Source organism: Molossus molossus, unplaced genomic scaffold, assembly GCF_014108415.1.
Source record: "Molossus molossus isolate mMolMol1 unplaced genomic scaffold, mMolMol1.p scaffold_m16_p_1, whole genome shotgun sequence".
NCBI classification, from domain to species: Eukaryota; Metazoa; Chordata; class Mammalia; order Chiroptera; family Molossidae; genus Molossus; species Molossus molossus.
In genome coordinates this window covers 120,224,555-120,246,102 of record NW_023425344.1, presented here as the reverse complement: position 1 = coordinate 120,246,102, position 21,548 = coordinate 120,224,555, and the positions used below count along the sequence as shown (strand labels likewise).

Genomic DNA, 21,548 nt, shown 5'->3' with positions numbered 1-21,548 from the left:
GACCAGCCTGAGCCAGAGAAGCGGGTGACACTGTGGCTGGCCTATGACAGCTGGGCAGAGCCCCTGCAGCAAGAGATGCCCAGTTGGGATGCCTTGGAGGACACTATTTAGGGTCCTGTTTCCCATGAGTGGAGTGGATGGAGGCTCAGCCTCTAGGCCAACCAAGGGCAAGGGCAGAAGGGACTTTGGAGGTAGGGAACTCAGGGTTTGCATCCCAGTTTTACTAGTTCCTCATGATTCCATGAGCACTTTGCCTCTCTGAGCCTCAGTTTCAACATCTGCACAGTGGGGAGAGGGCTGTGGTAAAGGTGAAGAGGGCAGAGTCTGTCTAGCGCTGAGCATAACACTTGGCACTGGTATGTGTGTAACACATGCCCCTTTCTCTCCTCTGTCACTATGCTTGAAGCTGTTGAGAAAGAAAAAAAGCAGCCCTGCTGGCCGGGAGCTGGCCTGGCAGGCACCGCTGGGCCTCGGTGTTCTGCGGAACAGATCGCACAGCATCCTATAAGGCCATTCTGACCACGATGAAGCAACACAAAGATGTGACCACACCAACAGGCCTGAAAACAGCTGAAACATGAACATTGTCCAAACCACAAAAATGTCCAGACAGCAGCCTTCCTGGGTAGTCTGAGTGTTCCCTGCTGCATCAAGGACAGGCCGGCCTTGCTTCGTTCCCCCTGTCTTCTGGATGAGAGCTGCAATCCCCGCTCAGAATTATGCCTCCCGAGAGCATCAAACCAGAGCAAATCCTGTGTCCTTGAACTCTCCCCACATCACCTAACTCAGCCAAGTCCTTTCTGTCCTTCCCAACATACTCTTCCTGATGGGGGTCCCTTGGCTGCCGCGAGTGAATGGACCCAGCTTGCTTCAGTGACAGGGTGTCTGGTTGTCTTTGGCTGGAGGGAACTGCGATTCTGTCACAGCATCGCCTCTTGGGTGTGCTCTCCAGGCCTGACTTCTAGGCTCTCATTGTACCTCCCCCATGTCATTATTTCTGTGAAGGTAGGGGACACGGCTTCCTATTTATGTCCCTTCCCTGGGCAAGCAGAGAAGATCTCCTAGGGCCACCTGCCAAGTCTCTGGTGAGGGGGAAGGGGCCCAGGCCAGACTTCTGGGCCTCTTGGGATCCAGGAAGGCACAGTAGATGGGGGTGGGACTGGGGTCACAGGGGAGCTGCAGGTGAGGCCCCCCTTCCCTCTGTTTCAGGCTCATCATAGTCCCTGGAAAGGCAGCCCTGGGAGGGCCCATGGAGAGGGAGGGGCCCTCGACTCCAAATGCCCAGGCCTGGTGGGCCTGAAGGCGCAGACCTCTAGGGCTTTCTGTGGGGAGGCTGGTATGGCTGGGCAATACCTTAGGGAGCTTGGGGACAGGGCATGTGTATGTAGGTCCCCATCCCTTGGCATTCACCTATCTGTGTGTCTCCCTGGCCCCATCTAGTTTCTTTTTTAGGGGCGATTACGTCTCCTGCCCCCATCCTCAGTGGCTGGACCCTTCCTAGCTGGTTCACCCCTCCTGCTTCCAGCGCAGGCCACACATTCGCCCCAGACCTGCGTAAGCAGAAACCCCACTCCGTTTCTGCAGGGCTCCAGGCTCACCCTGTGCGGGGGTTTCCACATTCAGCTTCCTGGGCAATGCTTCTAAGTCTGCATGTCCCGCTTTGCTTTGGAGGGCTGGGCCACAGACAGTTGATCCCTCCCAGCCCCTTCTCACCGGGCTTGTCAGCTGGCCTTTTGGGCCATTTTCCCTTCATGACTAACCCTCCCCCATCAATCCTCTTGGGCCCAGGCCCTCACAAATGCCAGTAGCAATGAGGGGAAGGGACTTCATGGGGGTATTCTGTTGCCTGGGGGCACCCTCCCCACCCAGCCTCAGAACGCAAACCCTGATTACCCAGACAGAACTTTTGAACCAAGCCTTTCTCCAGTCCTGCCTCAGGAACACTCCTGGGGTCTGAGCTCCCCTCCAACTTTAAGGTCCAGGCCTCAGGCCCCACTGCTGAGATGGCAGTGCAGTCCTGGCTGGGTAGGGGACTTGGAGAGTTTGGATGGGTAGGGCAGAGACCCAGATATGGTAGAAATGGACTCCCCAAGACAGTGGCTGATGTTTGTCTAATATGAGGACCTTGGAAGGGCTGAGACTGATGGAACCTGGTCTCTGTCCCCTGTCCCCAGTTCCCCGCACTGTCCTCCTCACCCCTGCTGTGAATGATTAGGGCACCAGAGGCCTTTCAAGGCTCACAGAGGCCTCTCTGGGCACCTTGGGGTTTTTGCAGCCAGCCATGGGGTAATGGTTATCATTAGTCCCATTTCACAGCTGAAAAGAGATTCCTGTAGGTTCTGGCTGGGAGCTAAGTGGGAAGCAGATGTCCCCTTTCTGATGAAGATCTGTCATCTCCTCGGGCCATGTGGCTGCTTAGGAAGGGGAATTTTATGCATCCATCAGACTCATTTACTGAGCACCTACTATGTGCTGGGCACCAGGGTGGGGTGGAGAAGAGGACACAAGGCAGAAAGAGTAGAGGAGCAAAGTCCTGGAGTTGGAAGTACCATTAGGGTTGAGTGTGGATAGAATATTCTGGGTTGGGCACAAGCTTTAGACACAGGGGCCATCAGGCTGAGGCGCTCATGGTACCCATGAGGGAGTCATGGAAGGGTTGAGAGCAGGAGCAATGTGCTTTGTGCTTTGAGTAGGTCACCCGGTGGATGTGCCCTAAGGTGGAGGAGGTCAAATGGGCAGGAGGCCCCATCTGAACTGTCAGCTCCTGGACCCTGAGCCAGCTTCTCGAGGGAGCCCCTCTGGCCCTCCACAGGTGCCTCCCACCCACATAAGAAGAAAGTAGAAAGAAGGGGTCTTCACCTTACCTCCCCAAGACTCTCCCAGCTGATGAAGCAGGGCTCAGAGGGGGCTCCCCACCCAACCAGAGGAGGGAAGCTGAGATGCCTTCAGTTTCCCACACTGGTCCTCAGACGGGGTCTAGCTGCCAGGAGCCTTGCCCCTCCTGGCCCTTCCAATCCCTGAGCAGCTATTCAGCCCTCCCCAGAGTCTGCCACGCTGAGGGACATTTGCATATCTGACAGGAAAAACAATTCTGTGCAGAAGCTTAGCGCCATCCGGGCTGCAAAGACCCCTTTGTCTGTTTGAGTAAGAGCTAGCTAAAGGCTGAAGGATAATTAGTCCCCCAAGGGCAACTGCTGCCCCCTTTTTGAAGATTTAAAAGCACACCCACCTATTCAATCTGCTTCTAGCTTCTAGGCCCCCACAGTTCCCTCTTCTCTCTAGCCCCTCTCTGACAGCCCCCTCCTCCCCACAGCCTCTGTCCTGGCTTCACTGAGGAGGGCATGTCAGCCCTTAGCAGGAGCCGATGAATGGGCATTTTATCTGATTAAACTGGGAGTGAACTGGCCTTTCTCTATTATCTTTGGACCTGATTGGATATTTAATACCACATGTAATGTGTGTGAGTGTGTGTGTATGTATGTGTGTGTGTGCGCACGCGTACGCATGGAGTGGGCTTTTCTAGTCCATGTCAGAGGAAATTGGATTGTACTGAAAAGCATTTAATCTGAGCTCAGGAGTCCACCCTAATAGAGTCGCTAAGCTGGGGGAGGGACAGCTCTACCCTTAGCTCTGGACAAGCAGAGCCCCTGGCCTGGCCTGTGTGCTAGAGGGTCCTGCTCTGGCCCTCCTGGGGCTACAGCTCTCCCCGCGGGGTGAGGACTTGCTGGGCCAAGGGCGCATGTCCAGCCACAGCTTGAGCACCCCTTTGAACTCCAGCCTGGCTACCTGGGACCCTAGAATTCCCTTCCACTTCCTGGGCCTGTCATCCTGAAGGTGACAGTGTACCCTTATGCACCTTATGTGAAAGATCTCCCATGGTCACTGGGTCATTAGTGTGCAGACTGAAACTGAGCCAAGTGAGGGGGGCACAGATGGAGACTAGGGCCAGGGGATAGGGAGCTGCTTCCCCATGTCGTCCTTTGTGGAATCTGAGAGTTCTCTGGAGCTGTTAACAAGGTGCATTTGTTAAGGTAGAAGAACAGACCATATTTAATAGTTTGTTAGCTACAGCTTGGTTTATAACTTCATTATTTGGAGTTTAGATATATGATGTGTAGGCCTCTCAAAAGTCTGAGGTAGGCTGGGGAGGGAGCTGAGGTGCAGAACTCCGTTTTGGTGTTTACCAGGGAACTGAGGCAGCCTGCTCATCTGGATAAGCGGGGAAGAGGGTGAATCAAACTCACCAGGCTCTTGACTTCTGAGTCAGGAGGTATGGCCAGGGCAGCTCAGGAGTGGGCACTGGGCTGGTGAGCCCAGACCTGTGTTCTCTTTTGGTATTGCCCCATGGCTCAGGAGGGTTACCGAGCTACCAGCAGTTTCTCTACCTGTAAATGGGGATAATAATTGTGCATTCTTCATCAGATTGGAGCAGGGATAAAATGAGATTATGATTAAAGTCCTGGGAACAGAAAAAGAGCTCAATGAAGATTGATAGATATAATTAGTGTTATTAATAGGAGGGCTAAGCTGGAAGTTTGCAGGCGAGGTGAGCCTTGTTTCCCAGGTTAGCCGATCTCTCCCAGTCACCCCTGGTTCTGCAGTCCCTCCTGCCCTCACCAATGGATAATTTCAGTCCTCAGCAATTTATGGCCTCATCGTCTTGGCTTTATTTACCGAGGGCTGTCCTCCTGCCTGCCCACCCCCCATTTAATCAAGGGGAGAGGAGCAGCAGACGTCCTGCTCAGCAGCAGAGCCAGGAGGGGCCCACCTCCATCTGCCTTGAATGCCTGGAGAGAAGAAGAAATCATCAAGACCAGAGGGGAAGGGTGGGGCACAGGGTGAGTGAGAACGGGACCCCAGGTCTTGTGGCCCCCCCTATACCATGCTTCCTCTTGTTTCTTTCCTCTGACCCAGAGGCACTCATCCATATCTTCTCTGATCCTGTGGGTGCTTGGAGCCAGGCCCTGATTCGGTCAATCCAGTCACACTTGCCTCCTCAGCTCTGTCCTCCTCAGCCAGGAGTTCCTCATCCCTCACCGGAGGGAGGCATTCTCCCTATTTTACAGATAAAGAAACTGAGGGCCAGAGAGGGACCGGTTAGCCTGAGAGCTCTGGGTGGGAGAGAGATGGACACATCTTCACTCACAGACTCAACAAGTCTGTCCACCTTCACGTCTCTTCCACCAGCAAATCAAAGATCCACCATGGTTTTCATACCAACATGGTTGATGATAGGGACATCTGGGGACCACCCCCTGACATCTGTATAGTGTGCCCTGCCTGTCGGGGTTAGGATTAGGTGCACTAACCTCTGTGCTTCCATAATCCCCTGAGCGGACTGCACCCCAGTGCTGGACACACCCTCCTCTACTGATTCCCAAAGGTCTTTCTGCTGAACCTGGCTTCCTGAGGACAGGGACTTTTGCAGGAGGTTATCTCTATGTTATGGTCACCTAGCTTGGAGAAGAGCTTCTGGAGGGGTCAGAGGGGAAGGCCTGGCTGAGCTGTGCTGCTTCCCCTCCCCCCACTCTGGAAGGGCCCCAACAGGAACACGACGACTATTTATAAGCTTCCTGCAAGCGGACAGTCCTTCACAGTTTCTGAGGCACTGCCATCCACTCTCTTTAATCCTCTCTAAAGTCTCAAGATTCAGGTAGGAGGGAGTATTCCCTCCACTTAACAGATGAGATGGGCTCAGAGATAGTTCATCTAAGGTCAGACAGCTCCTGAGTGGTGGGTGGGTGGGACCTCAAACCTGCTACAGTTGCACAGATGAATAGAGGTGTCTACTCAGGATGTCACAGGACTTGGCACATAGCAGATACTCAGAAAGCTGGTCAAATAAATGCATGGGTGCATGTGACAGACTGTGCAGTCAACAAGAAGGAGAAAGGCAGCCAGGGCCTGTGGGGTGGGGGAGCCCTTGAACATTTTTGTTCCCAGTGCCCCCTTCTTGGCTCCTCCAGCACTGCTCATGCGCAGACAAAGCTCTTCTGCCTTCCAGTCCTGGGGTGGCGTCCCCAGCTCCCCGGCCTCCCCAGGCTGTCTTACTTCCCTTGGCCCCTGCAGACTCCTCCCCAGTTAGTCTGGGGCTTTCTCCACGGAAGATTGCCTCTCCTCTCCCGATCTACCCCTAATGTCTGTGGGACCCAGGACAAGAGCATAAATGGAGGCTCCCAACAGCCATCCCCTGGGCCTAGGGGTACAACTCCCTGAAACTATTTGGCCTTTGGGAGAATGGATTTCAGCAGGAGGTCTGCACAGTCTCAGAAGCAGACTCAGTCCATTTGGGCAGGAAATTCTGGGGTCTTGGATACCCAGACAGTGGTCTAGAACTGTGGACTTGGGCCTCTGGGCCACATTTATCTGGCCCTGTGCACCCCTTGCTCTGTGTGTGGGGGAGATGAGGCTGGAGAAAGCCCAGAAAGGACCCCCTAAATCATCTAAGGATGGCACCCCTTTCATCTTGACTAATACCTGGTTCCATGGGCCCTGGGCCTCTTTCCTGGGCCACTTGCCTCTCTGGGTAAATTGGTCAGGAAGACAAGCCCACTCCAGTGGCCAGTGGCTCCCCACAAGGCTCCTGGGATGGGGCAGGTGATGGGGATGCTGTGGGAGTGGGGAGCCCATCAGAGCGTGTGGAGTGGGGGAGGAGGCTGGCCTGCAGGGGGCTTTGCCCAACCACTCACAGGCACACCAAGAGACAATAAATCAACAAACACTTAATCTCTCTGCAAATTGAAAAGGAGCTGAAAATATCTGCTGCACCCTAGCAGCTGAGTTATGAGTCTTCTTTATTAATCTCTTTAGTCCCAGGTGATGGATGGAGGAGGAGGAGGAGAAGGCCCACCAGGGAGGTTCTGGGGACAGGGGAAGGAGGGAGGTGGAAGTGGGTCAGGGCTCTGAGAAGAGCCTTCTGGAGAAGGGGTCAGAGAGGGGAGGCCGGGGGATTTGTGCTTCCTCCCTTTTATTCTGTCTGCAAGGGCCCTATGAATATAGTGACTATTCATAAGCTTCCTGCAAAGTGGACAGTTCTTTGTTGCCACCCACTTTCTTGTTAATCTTCCCCACAGCCTCAGGAGGGGAGGTATTTCTACCACGACAGGCCCAGAGAGGGGGAGTGATCTACCTAAGATTACACAGCTCTTGAGTGTTAGACCTGGGCTCAAACCTGCTAGAGCTACATGGATGAGGTGGGGGGAGGGGTCTGCAGGGGGAGATAACAGGGACACATGTAGGATGAATCCTATTTCTTTCTTTTCACCTTTCTCCCTCCCTCCCTCCCCTTCTTCCTCAAATTCTCGGTAAGTGCCCTCCTCCAGTTCCTGAAGAAAGCGGGGAGAGCAGGGGTGGAGCAGCTCCCCTAATGAGGGTTCTCAGCACAGCCCAGGAGCTGCAACCATTGTAACCTCACAAGACCTATTTTTAGACCCCCCCCCCCTCAGGGCTTACAGTTTAGGGGCTATGATTGCAGGGAGGAGCTGAAGAGGGCTGAGAACCCTCTTGCTTGCAGGAGCTGGGCCCAGGAGGGAGTAGGGGTGTGAGATGGTGCTCCTGTTAGTGAACACATGCCCTTAGGTGGACCTTGCAGCCAGGCGGCCAGAACAGGGATGCTTGCAGAGGTGACTGAAACAGAAGACGGACCTGGCAAAGTGGGACCACAAGCCCTAGGCAGTGGAGTCGGGGTTACAGGAACAGAGGTGTGGAAGCAGGAAGGATCGAGTGATGTGGGGTTTCAGGAATGCATCTGGTGGCCTGTGTGTGGGGTCTGGAGGGGGCACTGAGTCAGGGGCATCTGATTGGAGGCTGTTGAGATGGGCACCAGATGGCTGTGCTTTCTTTGTCTCTGTCTCACTCTTTGTTGTATTTTCTCTTGGACTCTCAGGACCCAGGTGAGCTGCCTCCCAGGTTAGGCTTTGTGTCACTATGGCTGGTGGGAGCCAGCCCCAGGCTCCAGGGCCTTGTGATACCATTACCCTTGGCTGATGTTCCTGCTACTAGTGGCCACCGATGCAGGTAGTGTCCATACTTAAGTGACTACTGCTGGTGCAGCAGGAGACTCCTGCTCAGACTCATCACCTGCCACCAGGTGGTGCCAAGGGAACCGAGACTCAGCCTCAGCTGCACCAGTCTCCAGACCAAATTCTGGGCAGGTGGCCTGGGGCCAGGACCAAGGCTCCAGTCATGGTGCAGGAGCCCAGGGGACTGGGGAACATTTGCTCCAATCTCTGCTGACAGAGGAAAAGACTGGGGCCCAGACAGGGGAAGGGAGTTCAAGGTCACTTGAAGGAAATGATGAGTGCAAGGGACAGTGTGGAGCTGGGCTGGTGAGCAGACCGTGTGTACCCTGTGGGTGCTGAGGGGACAGATTGCAGCAACAATTGAATGGAGCAGGCCTGGGCCAGGGGAGGGCTCACGCTATGGAGGGGGAGCCACGTCCTCATTTACCTGGGACTGTCTTGGTTTTAGCACTGCTTAACCCTTCAGTTCTGGGCAAACAAGGACGTTGGTCACCCTAAGAGCCATGCCAGGCAGACATGCAGGACCAGGCTTATAGGTGTCCCTGCTGCACTGCCAGCCCTTTCGGAAGGCTCCACACCTGTTCCATTTGACCCTGAGAGGCAGGTAGGGCAGGAGAACATCCTGTTATAGATGGAAAACAAGGCTCAGGACACAAAGGGCTCCCAGCCACCTTGGGGGAGGCATGGCAGTGCCTGGGCTGGGAGACCTGTCCTCCTGTGGCCCCAGCCCCACATCCCCTGCTCTGTGACCTGGGGGGAGCCACAGCTCTCTGGTTTTCCTTCCTTGCTTCACCCAGGCAATGAGGCTCTCTTCTCGGGGGATATGAAGTCAACTTACTTAGGAGCAGGTTAATGGGTAGGACAGCTGGGAAAGTGGACATAGAGAAACCAAGGGGTCAGGAATCATTCTGGGGGTTCAGCAGACTCCAGAAAGGAAGAGAAGCAAATGTGTTCTGCTCAGACAGAGGCAGTATGTGGGGACTGGACGGGGTGAGATGGAGGGAGGGGAGAAAGGCTTTCAAAGAAAGAATGAAAGAAGTTATTCCAGTGTGGTAAGGTTGCAGAAATCCCACTGAATCTTCAAACCACCCTTGTTAATTTTTCATCTGCTGGTATGAGGGCTCTCTGGTCTGCCACGGATCTCTGAGTAGCAGAGGAAAGAAGGTGGGGGAAACTGAGGGGGGGGAGAGAGAGAACCCTAAAAAATCAGAAACAGAAACAACATGGTGTTACCTTGGTGAAGATGGCAGCAGGCAGGACCGGAGGGAGGGTGAGTGTGAGAGAGTGAGCGAGTGTGTGAGAGAGTGTGAGTGGATGTGAAGGTGGATGACCAAACCCGAGCAGTGCAGAGACGCGGAGCAGAAGGTTCCTGTGCTGTGGACAGAGCAGCCGGCTGCCGCGGTGAGCGGCCCTTCAGGGTGCTTCTCCCTGCGCCGCGGGAGGTCCCACCATTTTGGAAGATCCTGGGTCTTCCTGGGAGGAGGCAGTGGGAGCGGCTAGGGCCCAGCAACCTGAGCCCACCAGTGCACCTGGCACCATCGGACCAGTGGACACTCTATGTCAACACAGACCAGTGCACAGTAGTGGAGCTCCCAAGGTACTGGTCGCGGAAGCCACAGACAGCCCAGAGCCCAGCACCATCTCCCATAGTAGCAGCCCGATCAGAGTAGAGATATACCCCCAGCAACAGAGGCTGGGGAGCAGATATCCATGCCCAGGCAACAGAAGCACAGACCAGCAGCTGAGACCCATCCCTAAAAACTACAGCAAAAGCTGAGCAGGAGCTGAGCGCCCTATGGGGCAGCAGCACTCCCCAGCCACCAGCCGCGGGACCTGGGGCTCCACAGAGGCCTGTGCAGTCCAGTAGCTCACAAGAGCAGTGGGAGGCTGGAGCACGAGAGAGACTGGTGCGATCCAGCTGCCGGCCCGGGAACTGCAGGGTGCGGGGGCAACAGAGAGGCCTGTGCGACCCAGCAGCCCATAACTTAGGCATAGAGCCGAGTCCCCAAAGGGACTGTGCAATCCAGTTACCTGTGGAACCTGCAGGGTGCCCCCAGAGAGGCCTGTGTGACCCAGCTACGCACAAGATAGGCTTAGAGGATGTGAAAATGGAGGCAGAGTGAGTAGAAGCTATGCAGATGATCTCCCAGGACCAAATGGGAATTACAACTAAAATAAAGACAAATCCTCAGAAAAAAGCAACAGAAAAGCAGCAGGACAGGACCATATAACCAGGGACACTGGTAGGATCTGCGGAGGCATGAGAGGGTGGCAGGCTGGGAGCCCATGGACAGCAGCAGTCTTAGCTGTGAGCAGCGCCCTTGGGGAATAAAGACCAAGCCCACTCCACAGCGCAGAAAGCCAGGACAGAGTGCGAAAACAGCCACAGCCATTCACCTGGGGGCTACCGCAGAGGGAGGGCAGACTGGGCTGGAACTCTGTGGGGACACCTGGGATTTAGAGGGCACTGAATTTTGCTGAGTTGTGGCCACAAAGGACGGTGGCCAGTGTGCTCCTTCCTAGAGCTGTGGGGAAAAGCAGCAGACCCCACCCTCGGAGATTCAGCCTTTCTCAGGTGAGGAAAAAAAATGCAAATTGAGGCTCATTAATGACTAGCATCTATTACACCCTCTTGAAATACTCTTATGCAGAACACCAGGGCTACATTCCAAGGCAGTGAGAAACTGAGACTACTAGCCACCAGGAAAACGCTAGAGGATAACGGAATCTTTCTGGGCTTGAAAATCTACCCAGGAAAGTAAGACTTGATGGTGGTATTTAATGTGGGCCTACCCAGGCTCATCCAAACCCAGAAGAGGGAGCCACAAACAGCAGAACACCAACAGCCATAGGGAAAATTTGGCAGGTTCCAAAACCCACGGAGATAGCCAAAATGGTGAAACAAAGAAACAAATCCCAAATGAAGGAACAAGAGAACTCTATCAAAGATGAGATTAATGAAATGCAGCTAAGCAAATTATCAGAGGTAGAGTTCAGAGCCATGATCTTGAGGAAGCTCAACAGCATGAGTAAGAAAATCAGCACCATGAGTAAAGAAATATAAACACTGAAAACCAACCAAGTGGAAATGAAGAATGACATAGCAGAAACACAGAACACATTGGAAGGCCTAACCAGCAGAGTAGAGGAAGCTGAGGACTTGATCAGTGAATTAGAAGACAAGGTAGAAAAAATCAACCAATCAGAAAACCGAAAGGAAAAAAGCCATTGAAAAACATGAAGACAGCTTAAGAGAACTGTGGGTCAACTGGAAACATGATAACATTTGCATCATAGGAGTCCCCGAAGAGGAAGAAAGTAGGCAAGGGTTAGAAACTATATTTGAAGAAATAGTGACAGAAAACTTTCCTAACTTGGTGAAGGAAGAAGGCATTCAAGTTCAAGAAGGACAGAGAGACTTCCGGTTAAGATGGCGGGTAGGTAAAAGCGGTATCGCGTCCTCCCACAACCACATCAAAGTTACAACTAAACTACAGAACAACCGTCATTCAAAACCGCCTAAAATCAAGCTGATGGAAGTCCTACAACTACGGAATTAAAGCAGCAGCCACATCCAGACTGGTAGGAGAGACGAAGGCACGAGGGGTTGGCCCCACACCCACGTGTGGCGGATAAAAATCAGGAGGACAGCTCGGCTGGGAAGGTCCTTCCTGAGGACTGAGGGGTCCCTGTCCCACACCAGGTGCCCCGCTCAGGGTTCCAGTGCCAGGAAGAGAAGTCCCCATAACTTCTGGCTGGAAAAACCAGCGGGAACTGAGGCTCAGAGAAGCTGACGCAGCTGGAGCCCCAGGCAGCTCCCTAAAGGGCCCGCGCACGGACTTATCGGACTCTCTCCCTCTAAGCTTGGAGGGGAGGCAGCTCGAGGGGCACCAGAGTCATACAGGGAAGAACTGAGCTGTTTGGCACTGGAGCGAGGGCTGGAGAGGGGGCTTTCTCCGGGACAAACATGCTGTCAGAGGCCTTTGTTCCTTTGGTGAGCCCTTCCCTGGGGCGGCAGACAGCCGCCATATCTGGGACTCCAGCAACCTGGCTCACACAGGTAGCCCCGCCCTGCTGACTCCCTGAGGCCCCGCCCCACCCAACTTTCAGGCCCACCCAAGCTGTTGCCACTTGCTTAACCATAGGGTTGGCCAGTCTTGGATTCTGCTTCAGGTTTTCCTAAACAAGCAGCATCTGATCTCAGCTAGCCCCATACCTCTAGTTAAGTAATACACAGAAACAAACACAGGAAGGCAGCCAAAATGAGGAGGCAAAGAAACACTTCCCAAATAAAAGAACAGAACAAAGCCCCAAGAAAAGAACTAAGCGAAATGGAGATAAGCAACCTAACAGATGCTGAGTTCAAAATATTGCTAATAAGGACGCTCAATGAACTTAGTGAGAACCTCAGTGAACTTAGTGAGGGCCTCAACAGCATAAAAAAGGACCAGTCAGAAATGATAGGTGCACAGTAGAAATGAAGGGGGCATTAACTGAAATAAAGAATAATTTACACAGATTCAATAGTAGAGTACGTAAATCCAAGAAGCAAACCATCGATTTGGAATATAAGGAAGCAAAAAACGCCCAATCAGAACAGCAAAAAGAAAAAAGAATCCAAAAAAATGAGGATAGTGTAAGGAGCCTCTGGAACAACTTCAAGCGTGCCAATATTCGCATTTTGGGGGTGCCAGAAGGAGAAGAGAGAGAACAAGAAATCAAAAACCTGTTTGAAACAAAATGGCAGAAAACTTTCCTAACTTGGTGAAGGGAACAGACATACAAGTCCAGGAAGCACAGAGAGTCCCAAAGAAGATGAACCCCAAGAGGCCCACACCAAGACACATCATCATCAAAATGCAAAAGGTTCAGGACAAAGAGAGAATCTTAAAAGCAGCAAGAGAAAAGCAGTTAGTTACCTACTACTTATGGGAATAAGGCTATCAGCTGATTTCTCAAAAGAAACTTTGCAGGCCAGAAGGGAGCGGCAAGAAATATTCAGAGTGATGAAAAGCAAGAACCTACAACCAAGATTACTCTATCTTGCAAAGCTGTCATTTAGAATCGATGGCCATATAAAGAGTTTCCCAGACAAGGAAAAGTTAAAGGAGTTCATCACCACCAAACCGTTATTATATGAAATGATGAAGGGTCTTTTTGAAGAAAAAGATAAAATATATGAACAAACAAAATGGCAATGAATACATATCTATCGACAGTGGAATCTACAAACAAAATGAACAAGCAGAACAGAAACATTCTCATAGATACAGAGAACATTTTGCTGGTTGCCAGATGGGAGGGGAGTTGGGGGAATGGGTAAAAAAGGTGAAGGGATTAAGAAGTACAAATTCATTGCTAGACTGACAAACCTCAAAGGGAAAGGGGTTGGGGGGGTGGGAAGAAATAAACCAAAGAACTTATATGCATAACCAATGGACACAGACAACCGTGTGGGAAAAGGCGGGAGGGGGACAGGAGTGGGGAGGAGGGGGTCAATGGGAGAAAAATGAGGAACATCTGTAATACATTCAACAATAAAGATTTAAAAATAAAAGAAAGAAAATGGGCAGAGGAACCATATAGACACCTCTCTAAACAGGACATACAAATGGCTAAGAGACATATAAAGAAATGCTCATCATCACTAATCATCAGAGAGATGCAAATTAAAACAACAATGAGGTATCACCTCACACCTGTCAGAATGGTCGCCAGCAACAAATCATCAAACAACAAGTGTTGGCGAGGGTGTGGAGAAAAGGGGACTCTAGTACACTGCTGGTGGGAATGCAGACTGGTGCAGCCACTATGGAAAACAATATGGTGTTACCTCAAAAAATTAAAAATTGAACTGCCATTTGACCCAGTGATCCCACTTCTAGGAATATACTGTAAGAAGCCTGAAACACCAATCAGAAAGAATATATGTACCCCCATGTTCATAGCAGCACTATCTACAATAGCTAAGATCTGGAAACAGCCCAAATGTCCATCAGTAGATGAATGGATAAGAAAGCTGTGGTACATATACACAATGGAGTACTATGCAGCTGTAAGAAAGGAAGATTTCTTATCTTTTGAGATAACATGGAGAGATCTGGGAAGTATTACCCTAAGTGAAACAAGCCAAATAGCGAAAGACAAGTACCATATGATCTCACTTATTTGTGGAATATAATGAACATAACAGTCTGAGGAATGGGGTAGTCCCAGAGATGTGGAAATGGGGTACAGACTGACAATCCCCAGAAGAGGGGGTGGTGGGGATAGATAAACCACATAACTTATATGCATGTATGCATGAACAATGGGCATGGACAACAAAGCTGGGGATGGGGGCGGGGTGGTAAGGGGGGAATCAGTGGGGGAAAACGAAACACTGTAACAAAAATTAATTAAAAAATAAAAAATCAGAAAGAAATAGAGATAACTACAGAAAGACAGAAGCAGGGAGAGACAGAAATAGAGAGGGTCAGTGAAGAAGTGGGGAGGAAGCTAGAGAAAGGAGGGAAAGATCCTGTGCTGGAATTTCTGTGCTGGAAACAATACAACACACACTTCTTGAATAGCAACTGAGTAGTTCTGTCTCTGTTTATGCAGCCTTCTTCTCTAGGAAGCCTTCCTTGCTCCTTTCTTTACTGAGGGTTCACCAGGTGTGCCCAACAATGCTGGGTAGGTGTGCCACGTAAGAAGATGCATTGTCTCGGTCATGCCCCTTTGCCATTCATCCCTCACCAAATATTTATTGGGCTCCTGCTCTGCGTCACTGTTATCTCCTTTCTTCCAGGCTCTGGCTCAACTCCTGCTGGCTGAAGAACTTCCAGAACTCAGGGCCTTGGCCTCTTTGCTTGGGCCTTTCCCTGTCCTAGGTCCTTGTACAGCTGGACCCAGCTGGGCACCTGGCAGGAGGTGGGAGTTTCTGTTTTCTGGCTGGTTGGAGGATTGCTGATGTGGCTGCGGAGGACTCAGGTGTTTTGTGTGTGTGTGTGTGTGTGTGTGTGTGTGTTTATCCTTACCTGAGGACATTTTTGCATTTATCCTCAGACAGAGTGGGAGGGAGAGAGGGGGAAGAGAGAGAGAGAAACATCCATGTGAGAGAGACACATCGACTGGTTGCCACTCACACAACCCCAACCAGGGCCAGGGACAAACTGCAATCGAGGTACATGCCCTTAGTGGGAACCGAACCCAGGCCTCTCTGGTCCGCGGGCTGACGCTCTAACTGCTGAGTCAAACTGGCCAGGGCAGGACTCAGGTGTTTTATAAGCCCTGTGTGAACAGAACCAGGCCTGTCTGCACACAGCAGAGAGCCCCTCGTCTTACCTGCTCCCTCCTGGTGTGTGTGTGGGAGGGGATATTGCCTGGCTCAGCATGTGGTGGGCTTGGGGGGTTGTCACGTTCAGGATGACTCTCATTCTTCACACCACTTAAAGCCCACCTCTTTCAAAAGACGTCCTGGGATGCTCAGAAGGGTGGCAAAAGTTTCTTTGAGCCCTGCCTCATCCTACACTTGATTCAAGATCACACCCATGGGACCCTGACTCCAGTGGTCCACTCAGCATGACACAATGGCACTTGAATGGCCTGTGTCAAAACCAAGTGTCCTGGATGAAGAGAGCCCGAGATGGAAGAATTGCCTGGATTGCAACCCTAGAAGGAAGAGGATCCCGTGGATACTAAGGGGAGGGCACCCCAGTAGGGCTTGGTGTGGGGACAGGACTGGCAGGCCTGGGGCAGCAGAGCGCATCATAGCACCCTCCCTAAAGAGGGGGCACAGCCTGTATCTCCTCTGCTCCCTTCTCCACCCCAGCTGCTTCTTTCTCCAGAAAATGTTTAATTTCCTATTCAGCCGCAGTGGGAATTGGAGGAGAAATTATTTCTTGGGCTCTGCAGAGTGTGCTACAAGATTAGACATAGACACGCACATCCTGGGAATTAGGTGATGCCGAGAGGATCACCGCCCAGAAAGAGTGGCCGAGAGTCCAGGGAGGAGGTTTAGCCATTTGCTCACCTCATTGCCCTGTCATTGGGGCTCACTGTATACCCTGAGGCTCTGCTGCTGGTGACTACTCTCTGACCGCACGTTCAGAGTCACACCACTTATGACCATGCCATTGCCTCCAGATATGTTTGAGCGCTAATCAGATATCTTATACTGCTCCATGACCCTGTCTGCAGCTTACATGCCATGTTCTTTGCTCATTGCTGTGTTCTATGGCTGCCCTTCCTGTAACAGTGCTGTGTGGTAGCATTGGGTGGCTTGGGTCTATCGCTCTGCAGCTGTGCTCGCTGCTCCCCAATTACGATTACGCTCTCTTGCTTGTCACTGTGTCTCTTGGTTGTGTGAGCTCATCTGCTACTAAGTAATTCTGTTTTGTGGAAATGGAGCAGTGACCCACTGCTACATAATTGCTGTCAATTGTTAGGGACCTGTACACTATTGCTACCCATCCAAGTTCTACTGCTCGTGACTGTGCTCTGCCGGCTGTGTGAATGTTTCTCTGGGTCCACCTTTGGTCCTTCCAGTCTCTGGCTACTTAAGAGCTGGAGCTGGGGGCTGGATCTTCAACGAGGACTGAGGGTCAGGAGGAGAGAGGGGAGGGGGAGAGGGGAGAGAGGGTACATGAAATGGAGCCAAGAGGCAGGAACTGGAGAGTACAGGATAGGGGCCTGTGACAGGCTGGAATGGCCACGAGAGAGGGGCAGGCTCACTGCCCTGAATACTATGTGTCTGAGGCACCCAGTGGTGTCAGACGGCTGAAGGGTCCAAGGCTGGGTATCCAGGCCTCTGGTATTCACTTGGCTATATACAAGGCAACGTAGGGTCAGGAGCCTTGGGCAGGGATGTCCCACCTCATCCTCACTGCCATCTTTTGTAAAATTAGGAGCTCAGACTAGATGTTCTCTATGGTTCTTTCTGGTATACTTCCTGTCTAGCCAGGGGTTCTATCACATGGCCCAGTAAACGTTTACCTACCCTTGTGTTGGGCCAGGCCTGGACTGGGCCCTGGAGCCAGTGTGCTTTTAGTTCAAAGGCTGAATGGTGGTGGCTGAGTGGATCTAACCCCACAGCAAACCAGGGAGAGCAGCCAGTGCTTGTGGCCTTGCCAGGACCCCAGCAGGGGGAGGTGAGAGGGACCAGCCAAGTGCTGGGTGTGCTGGGTGGTGTTCAGAGAGGATGTGCTTTAGTTCTCCATCTAGACCCACTCACAACACCTCTGACAATCTGTGGGTATGGGGCAGCCCTGAGCCCCTTGTTTGCACTCAGAACCTCACAGAATCCATTTTAGTGCCCTTGGGCCACTTGTTTCTCCTCCTCCCATCTGTTACTCTCAATGCTTACTCAACCTCTTGCTTAAAAACAATTCTTCCTCATGGCTAACCTTGACTTCTCAAGATGCAGTCTTGTTCCATCTCTCATGACTTAACACTTAAGAGAAATCAAGGCTAAGTGCAGGCATTGGTTTCTCTATGCTGTCCCAAGACAAGGTCCGCATCTGTATTCCAACCCAGCTGATGCCTAAGCTGGAAGGTCAGGCCACAGAACTGATTTTCCGAGGGGCAGCGGTGAGAGGAAGGCTGTTAGTGGAGAGGGGCAGATCCCAATAGGCGAAAGCCCAGGACTTCCCTCTTAGCCCGTGGCCTTGGCTCAGGCCTTTTCTCAGGATCTTCTGGAGCAACATTCCCCATGTAGAGGGAGGGAGGGAGCCACACCTGAATTCGCCCACGGTCATTGGGGCAGTACCTCAGTCAGGGACTTTGACTGGACTGCCTTTTCGGTGGCCTGCACTTCAGCTCTCTGCAGCAAGGGGCTAGAACCCAGCACTGACCCCTCACCAAATTAAGACACCACCTTGGCCACCTTCACCAACCCTTTTCCAGCATCTGGCCAGTTGGCAACAAACAGGAAGCCATGCTGGCTGTCACGATCAAGGACACAGAATCTGACCAAAGACAGTGACCTCTTTTCTTCCATGCTTGATTTCCTCTTTTAGAAGCTAAAACTAATCTCTCAGGGGGCTTCCCATTGCCCAGTGGACATGCTCCTGAGGAAGTTCTGAGTTGGTGACTAGTTGAATAAATGAAACTAGCTCATATAAGTGTTGCAAGGTTTGTTTTGAAGTAAATCATATGGATGTTTGATTCAAAAGATAAATAAACTGTAAAATGAAGAATCCACTTAGATTTGGGGTGACTCACTCACGGAGTGCACCTAAGGGAGGTCTACTTGCCACCTGAGCAGTGAACCAGATCCACAAGGGCAGTCAAGCCTCTTCCAAAGCGCCCCCATCACTGTTCCAGCCCTCCCACCCTGGGGCAGGGAAGACACTCACCATTTCACGGGACGTCCGGGGACTGTGAGGCTCTTCCTCTGCTTCCTGACGGGTGGATGTGCTGGAGTTCATCGTGGAGCTCACTGTGGCCTTGGACAAGGACTCATGGCTGAAACTCAGCTTTTCATCTAAGATCTGAGGGTCCAGGATGGGCAGAGCTTTGCTGTTGTTTGGTGTTAAGAAGTTTTCTGGCCTCTGGGAAGAGAAGGTACAAAAAATTTCTCTGTGCTTCTCTGCCATAAATGTAACTTCCGTACCCCAGACCTTTCCTCCTCGTGGCTCAGGAGGCCCTGCATGTCTGGCCCCCGTCTGCTTCCTGCCCTTTTGCTCACCGGGCCTTAACCACACTGCCCTTGATGTTTCTCTAACAAGCCAAGCTCTTTCCCGCCTCTAGGCCTTTGCATTTGCTGTTCTCCTACCTGGAAAGCCTCACGGGTCTTTACGTGGCTGGTCCCTTCTCCTCACTCAGGTGTCAGCCCACATGTGATTTTCTTAGAGAGGCTCTGCTCTTCAAGATAGAGGCCCATCCTGTCTAAAGTAACCCCTCCTCCAATATATGCTCTCTTCACATTATACCATTTACTGTGTTCATAGTACTTTACCAGAAACTTAACTTTAAAAAATGTGTTTAGTTGTTTACTGCCGGCCTCCCTCCTCCAATCCCTACATTAGACTGTAAGTTATATGTGAGCAAGGGCCTTGTTTATCCCTCACGGCAGCCTCATTGTAGGTATTCAATAAATACTTTTGAAATAATAAACGGTGCCATCTATGACTTCCATACTCAATGCAGTAACAATAGTTTCTAAAATCTCCACACTCCTGTGACACTCTTTGCTGTGTAGACTTATTTTCCATTCCATCTCCTTTGTCATTCTTTCCCCGAATCATCACCCATCAAACAATCTCTCTCTCTCCCCACCCCCTCTGAGGTCCTCTTTTTCCTTCCATGTCTTGTTTCCTGCTCTCCTCCTCCCTTGGCACAACTTTCACTCTCATCTCTGCTTGTCTAGAATTTGACCCCACTCAAATACCAGCCCTTCCAGGAAGCCGAATGGCATGTGCCCACACCGGCTCAAAGCTGCTCTGGGCTCTTCCAGCCCAGCCCCTGGCTCTCTCTGCTCACATTGGTCTCTGACTCCAAGCTTGTTTGCCATTTTTGTTTTCTAACAAAACTTTGAGTTCCTTGGACTCAGGCATATGTCTTATGCTCTCTCTGGGGAGATGTTACTTTAAAGCTCTGTTGAAAATCCATAGTTAGCCCTAAAAAGTGCGCATTGTTCAACTAATTAGGCAGTATCAAGGTTGTAGGGATCTCAAAGGTGACCCATTTCTACCCTACACCAGCTTATGGAATTCTGTCTTGGCCACACAGCAGACAAATATGCCACAGTCTGGAGTGTTGTTCTAGAAGCAAATAGAAGAATGAGCACAGTGCCAACCAGGACAGATGTGTTCAGGGTTAGAAGTGTTTAAATATCTAAACCTGAACAGAGTGAGAATTGGATACTCTATATGAAAACCCACACATATGGATCAGATGAATTCAGACAGGAATCCTTCACTTTACCACTGGGATCCTTTAAATAATGATCTTTATGCCCTTTAAAATTAAAATTTGGTGTGCGGAATTCATGAACACGAAGCCTTTTCAGTTTTATGTAGATAGAGTAAAGGATAACCACATAAGTACAGAGGTATGCAGTCCAGTCTGCCCCCCACCCCACATCAAAGAATACAAGGACAGATAATTCCAAAGAGAAAGCAGTTATATGGGAAGAAAGAAGTGTGGGCGACGTTGGGGCTGATTATAGCACCAACTGCATGTCAACATCAAGACTTCTAGAACTGCTTTGTCCCTGGGCATTAGGCCTGGCTCTCTCTCTCACCTGCTCCTCTCAGTACCCATGGTGCAGGGAGGGCAAGAGTCACTTGGAGGCTCCTCATGAACATGCCCAGTGCCTCAATGCAGCATCTAAGTCAGATGGTTTGGGATTTTTGGTTGTCTGTTTTATATAGGAAAAAGTACCATATCTCTCTCCTGTTCAAAACAGCTGAACACCAGATTGGTTGCAGAGGAGAACAGAATGCATATTGGATGGATGGATGAATGGATGTAAGAGAGAATGAAGGAAGGAGTAACCACTCAGGATAAAGAGTAACTCCCCATTGACAAAGTGGCTCCTGGGGCTGGGGTGAGATGCTGATTCAAGACCCATAATGACATTTCTCCTCATTTCCAGGCAGCAAGCCAATTTTGATGTCCTGGATTTCATAGGCTGCCATCTAATCCAGTTAGAGGAGGAAGTAGAATAATGAAATCAAGGGAAAGGTCTCCAGAGGTGCCCTATCAGTTCTGAAAGCAGGGACACAATGCTGAGGAGGTCCCTCCCCCAAAGGCTGTCTCCCTGACATCCACCCTCTGTGGCCCCAGCACCAGCTGGGTCAACCCAGTGACTTAGAGCTGACATGGACTGAGCTCTTGACCGGAGCTGGGCAGTCACCAGGTACTTTTATGTGGATTCTGAAATTTATTATGTATAATTTATTTAATTCCATCACAAAGATAAAATAAAAACGAGGCTAACTCCAATCCAGTACCTTTACCTCATCAGTCTCTGGTAGGTGAGGTGTGTTCTGAAAAGGAGGGGAGGACACGCAGAACATCTGTGGACTTGCCTATTCTGCCTATTCCACTCCCTTCTGCCCCACTGCTCTTCCGCAGCCCCTGCCAGAGTCAGTGGTTCTGCTCTGCTCCGCCGGCTCCACAGCTTGTCCTGGACTGTGTGTTGCTCCCACAGCTGTTTCATGCCAGCACCTCTCCACCCCCCACCTCCGCAGGTCTGCTGCCCACATTTCCAATCAACTTTGCCAGGATCTATTGTGGTCTAGGAGTTGGGGACAAGGTGGGTGGGTAACGTCTACAGAAAAATCTTTAGCCCCCCACATAGTATGGGCCCCCCCAGGGAGGTAAGGGGCACCAGGAAGACCGCAGTGCCTCACAAAGGGCCTACCTTCTCCTAACAGTCCCTCACCTCTCCAGATGCCTCAGCTTCAACCCGCCCTATTCCGGGGAGGGGAGTGTGCCCTCCCCTCCTTGGTCCTCCTGGGAAAGGAGCTGGTTTCAGACCAAAGGGAGGAGCCAGGCTGCTGGAAGTGGTGGGTCAGGGCGGAGGATTGGGGGAGGGGC

At 51.4% G+C, this 21,548-nt stretch overlaps 1 protein-coding gene across 1 annotated transcript in view; it reads right to left on the bottom strand.

Annotated features, from left to right (window-relative positions):
* CCDC33 (coiled-coil domain containing 33) overlaps positions 1–21,548 on the bottom strand; it is a 120,823-nt gene that overhangs the window by 31,975 nt on the left and 67,300 nt on the right. Inside the window, 1 exon segment of the mRNA XM_036272295.1 lies at positions 18,359–18,553. Within this exon segment, the coding sequence (XP_036128188.1) occupies positions 18,359–18,553 (195 nt within the window).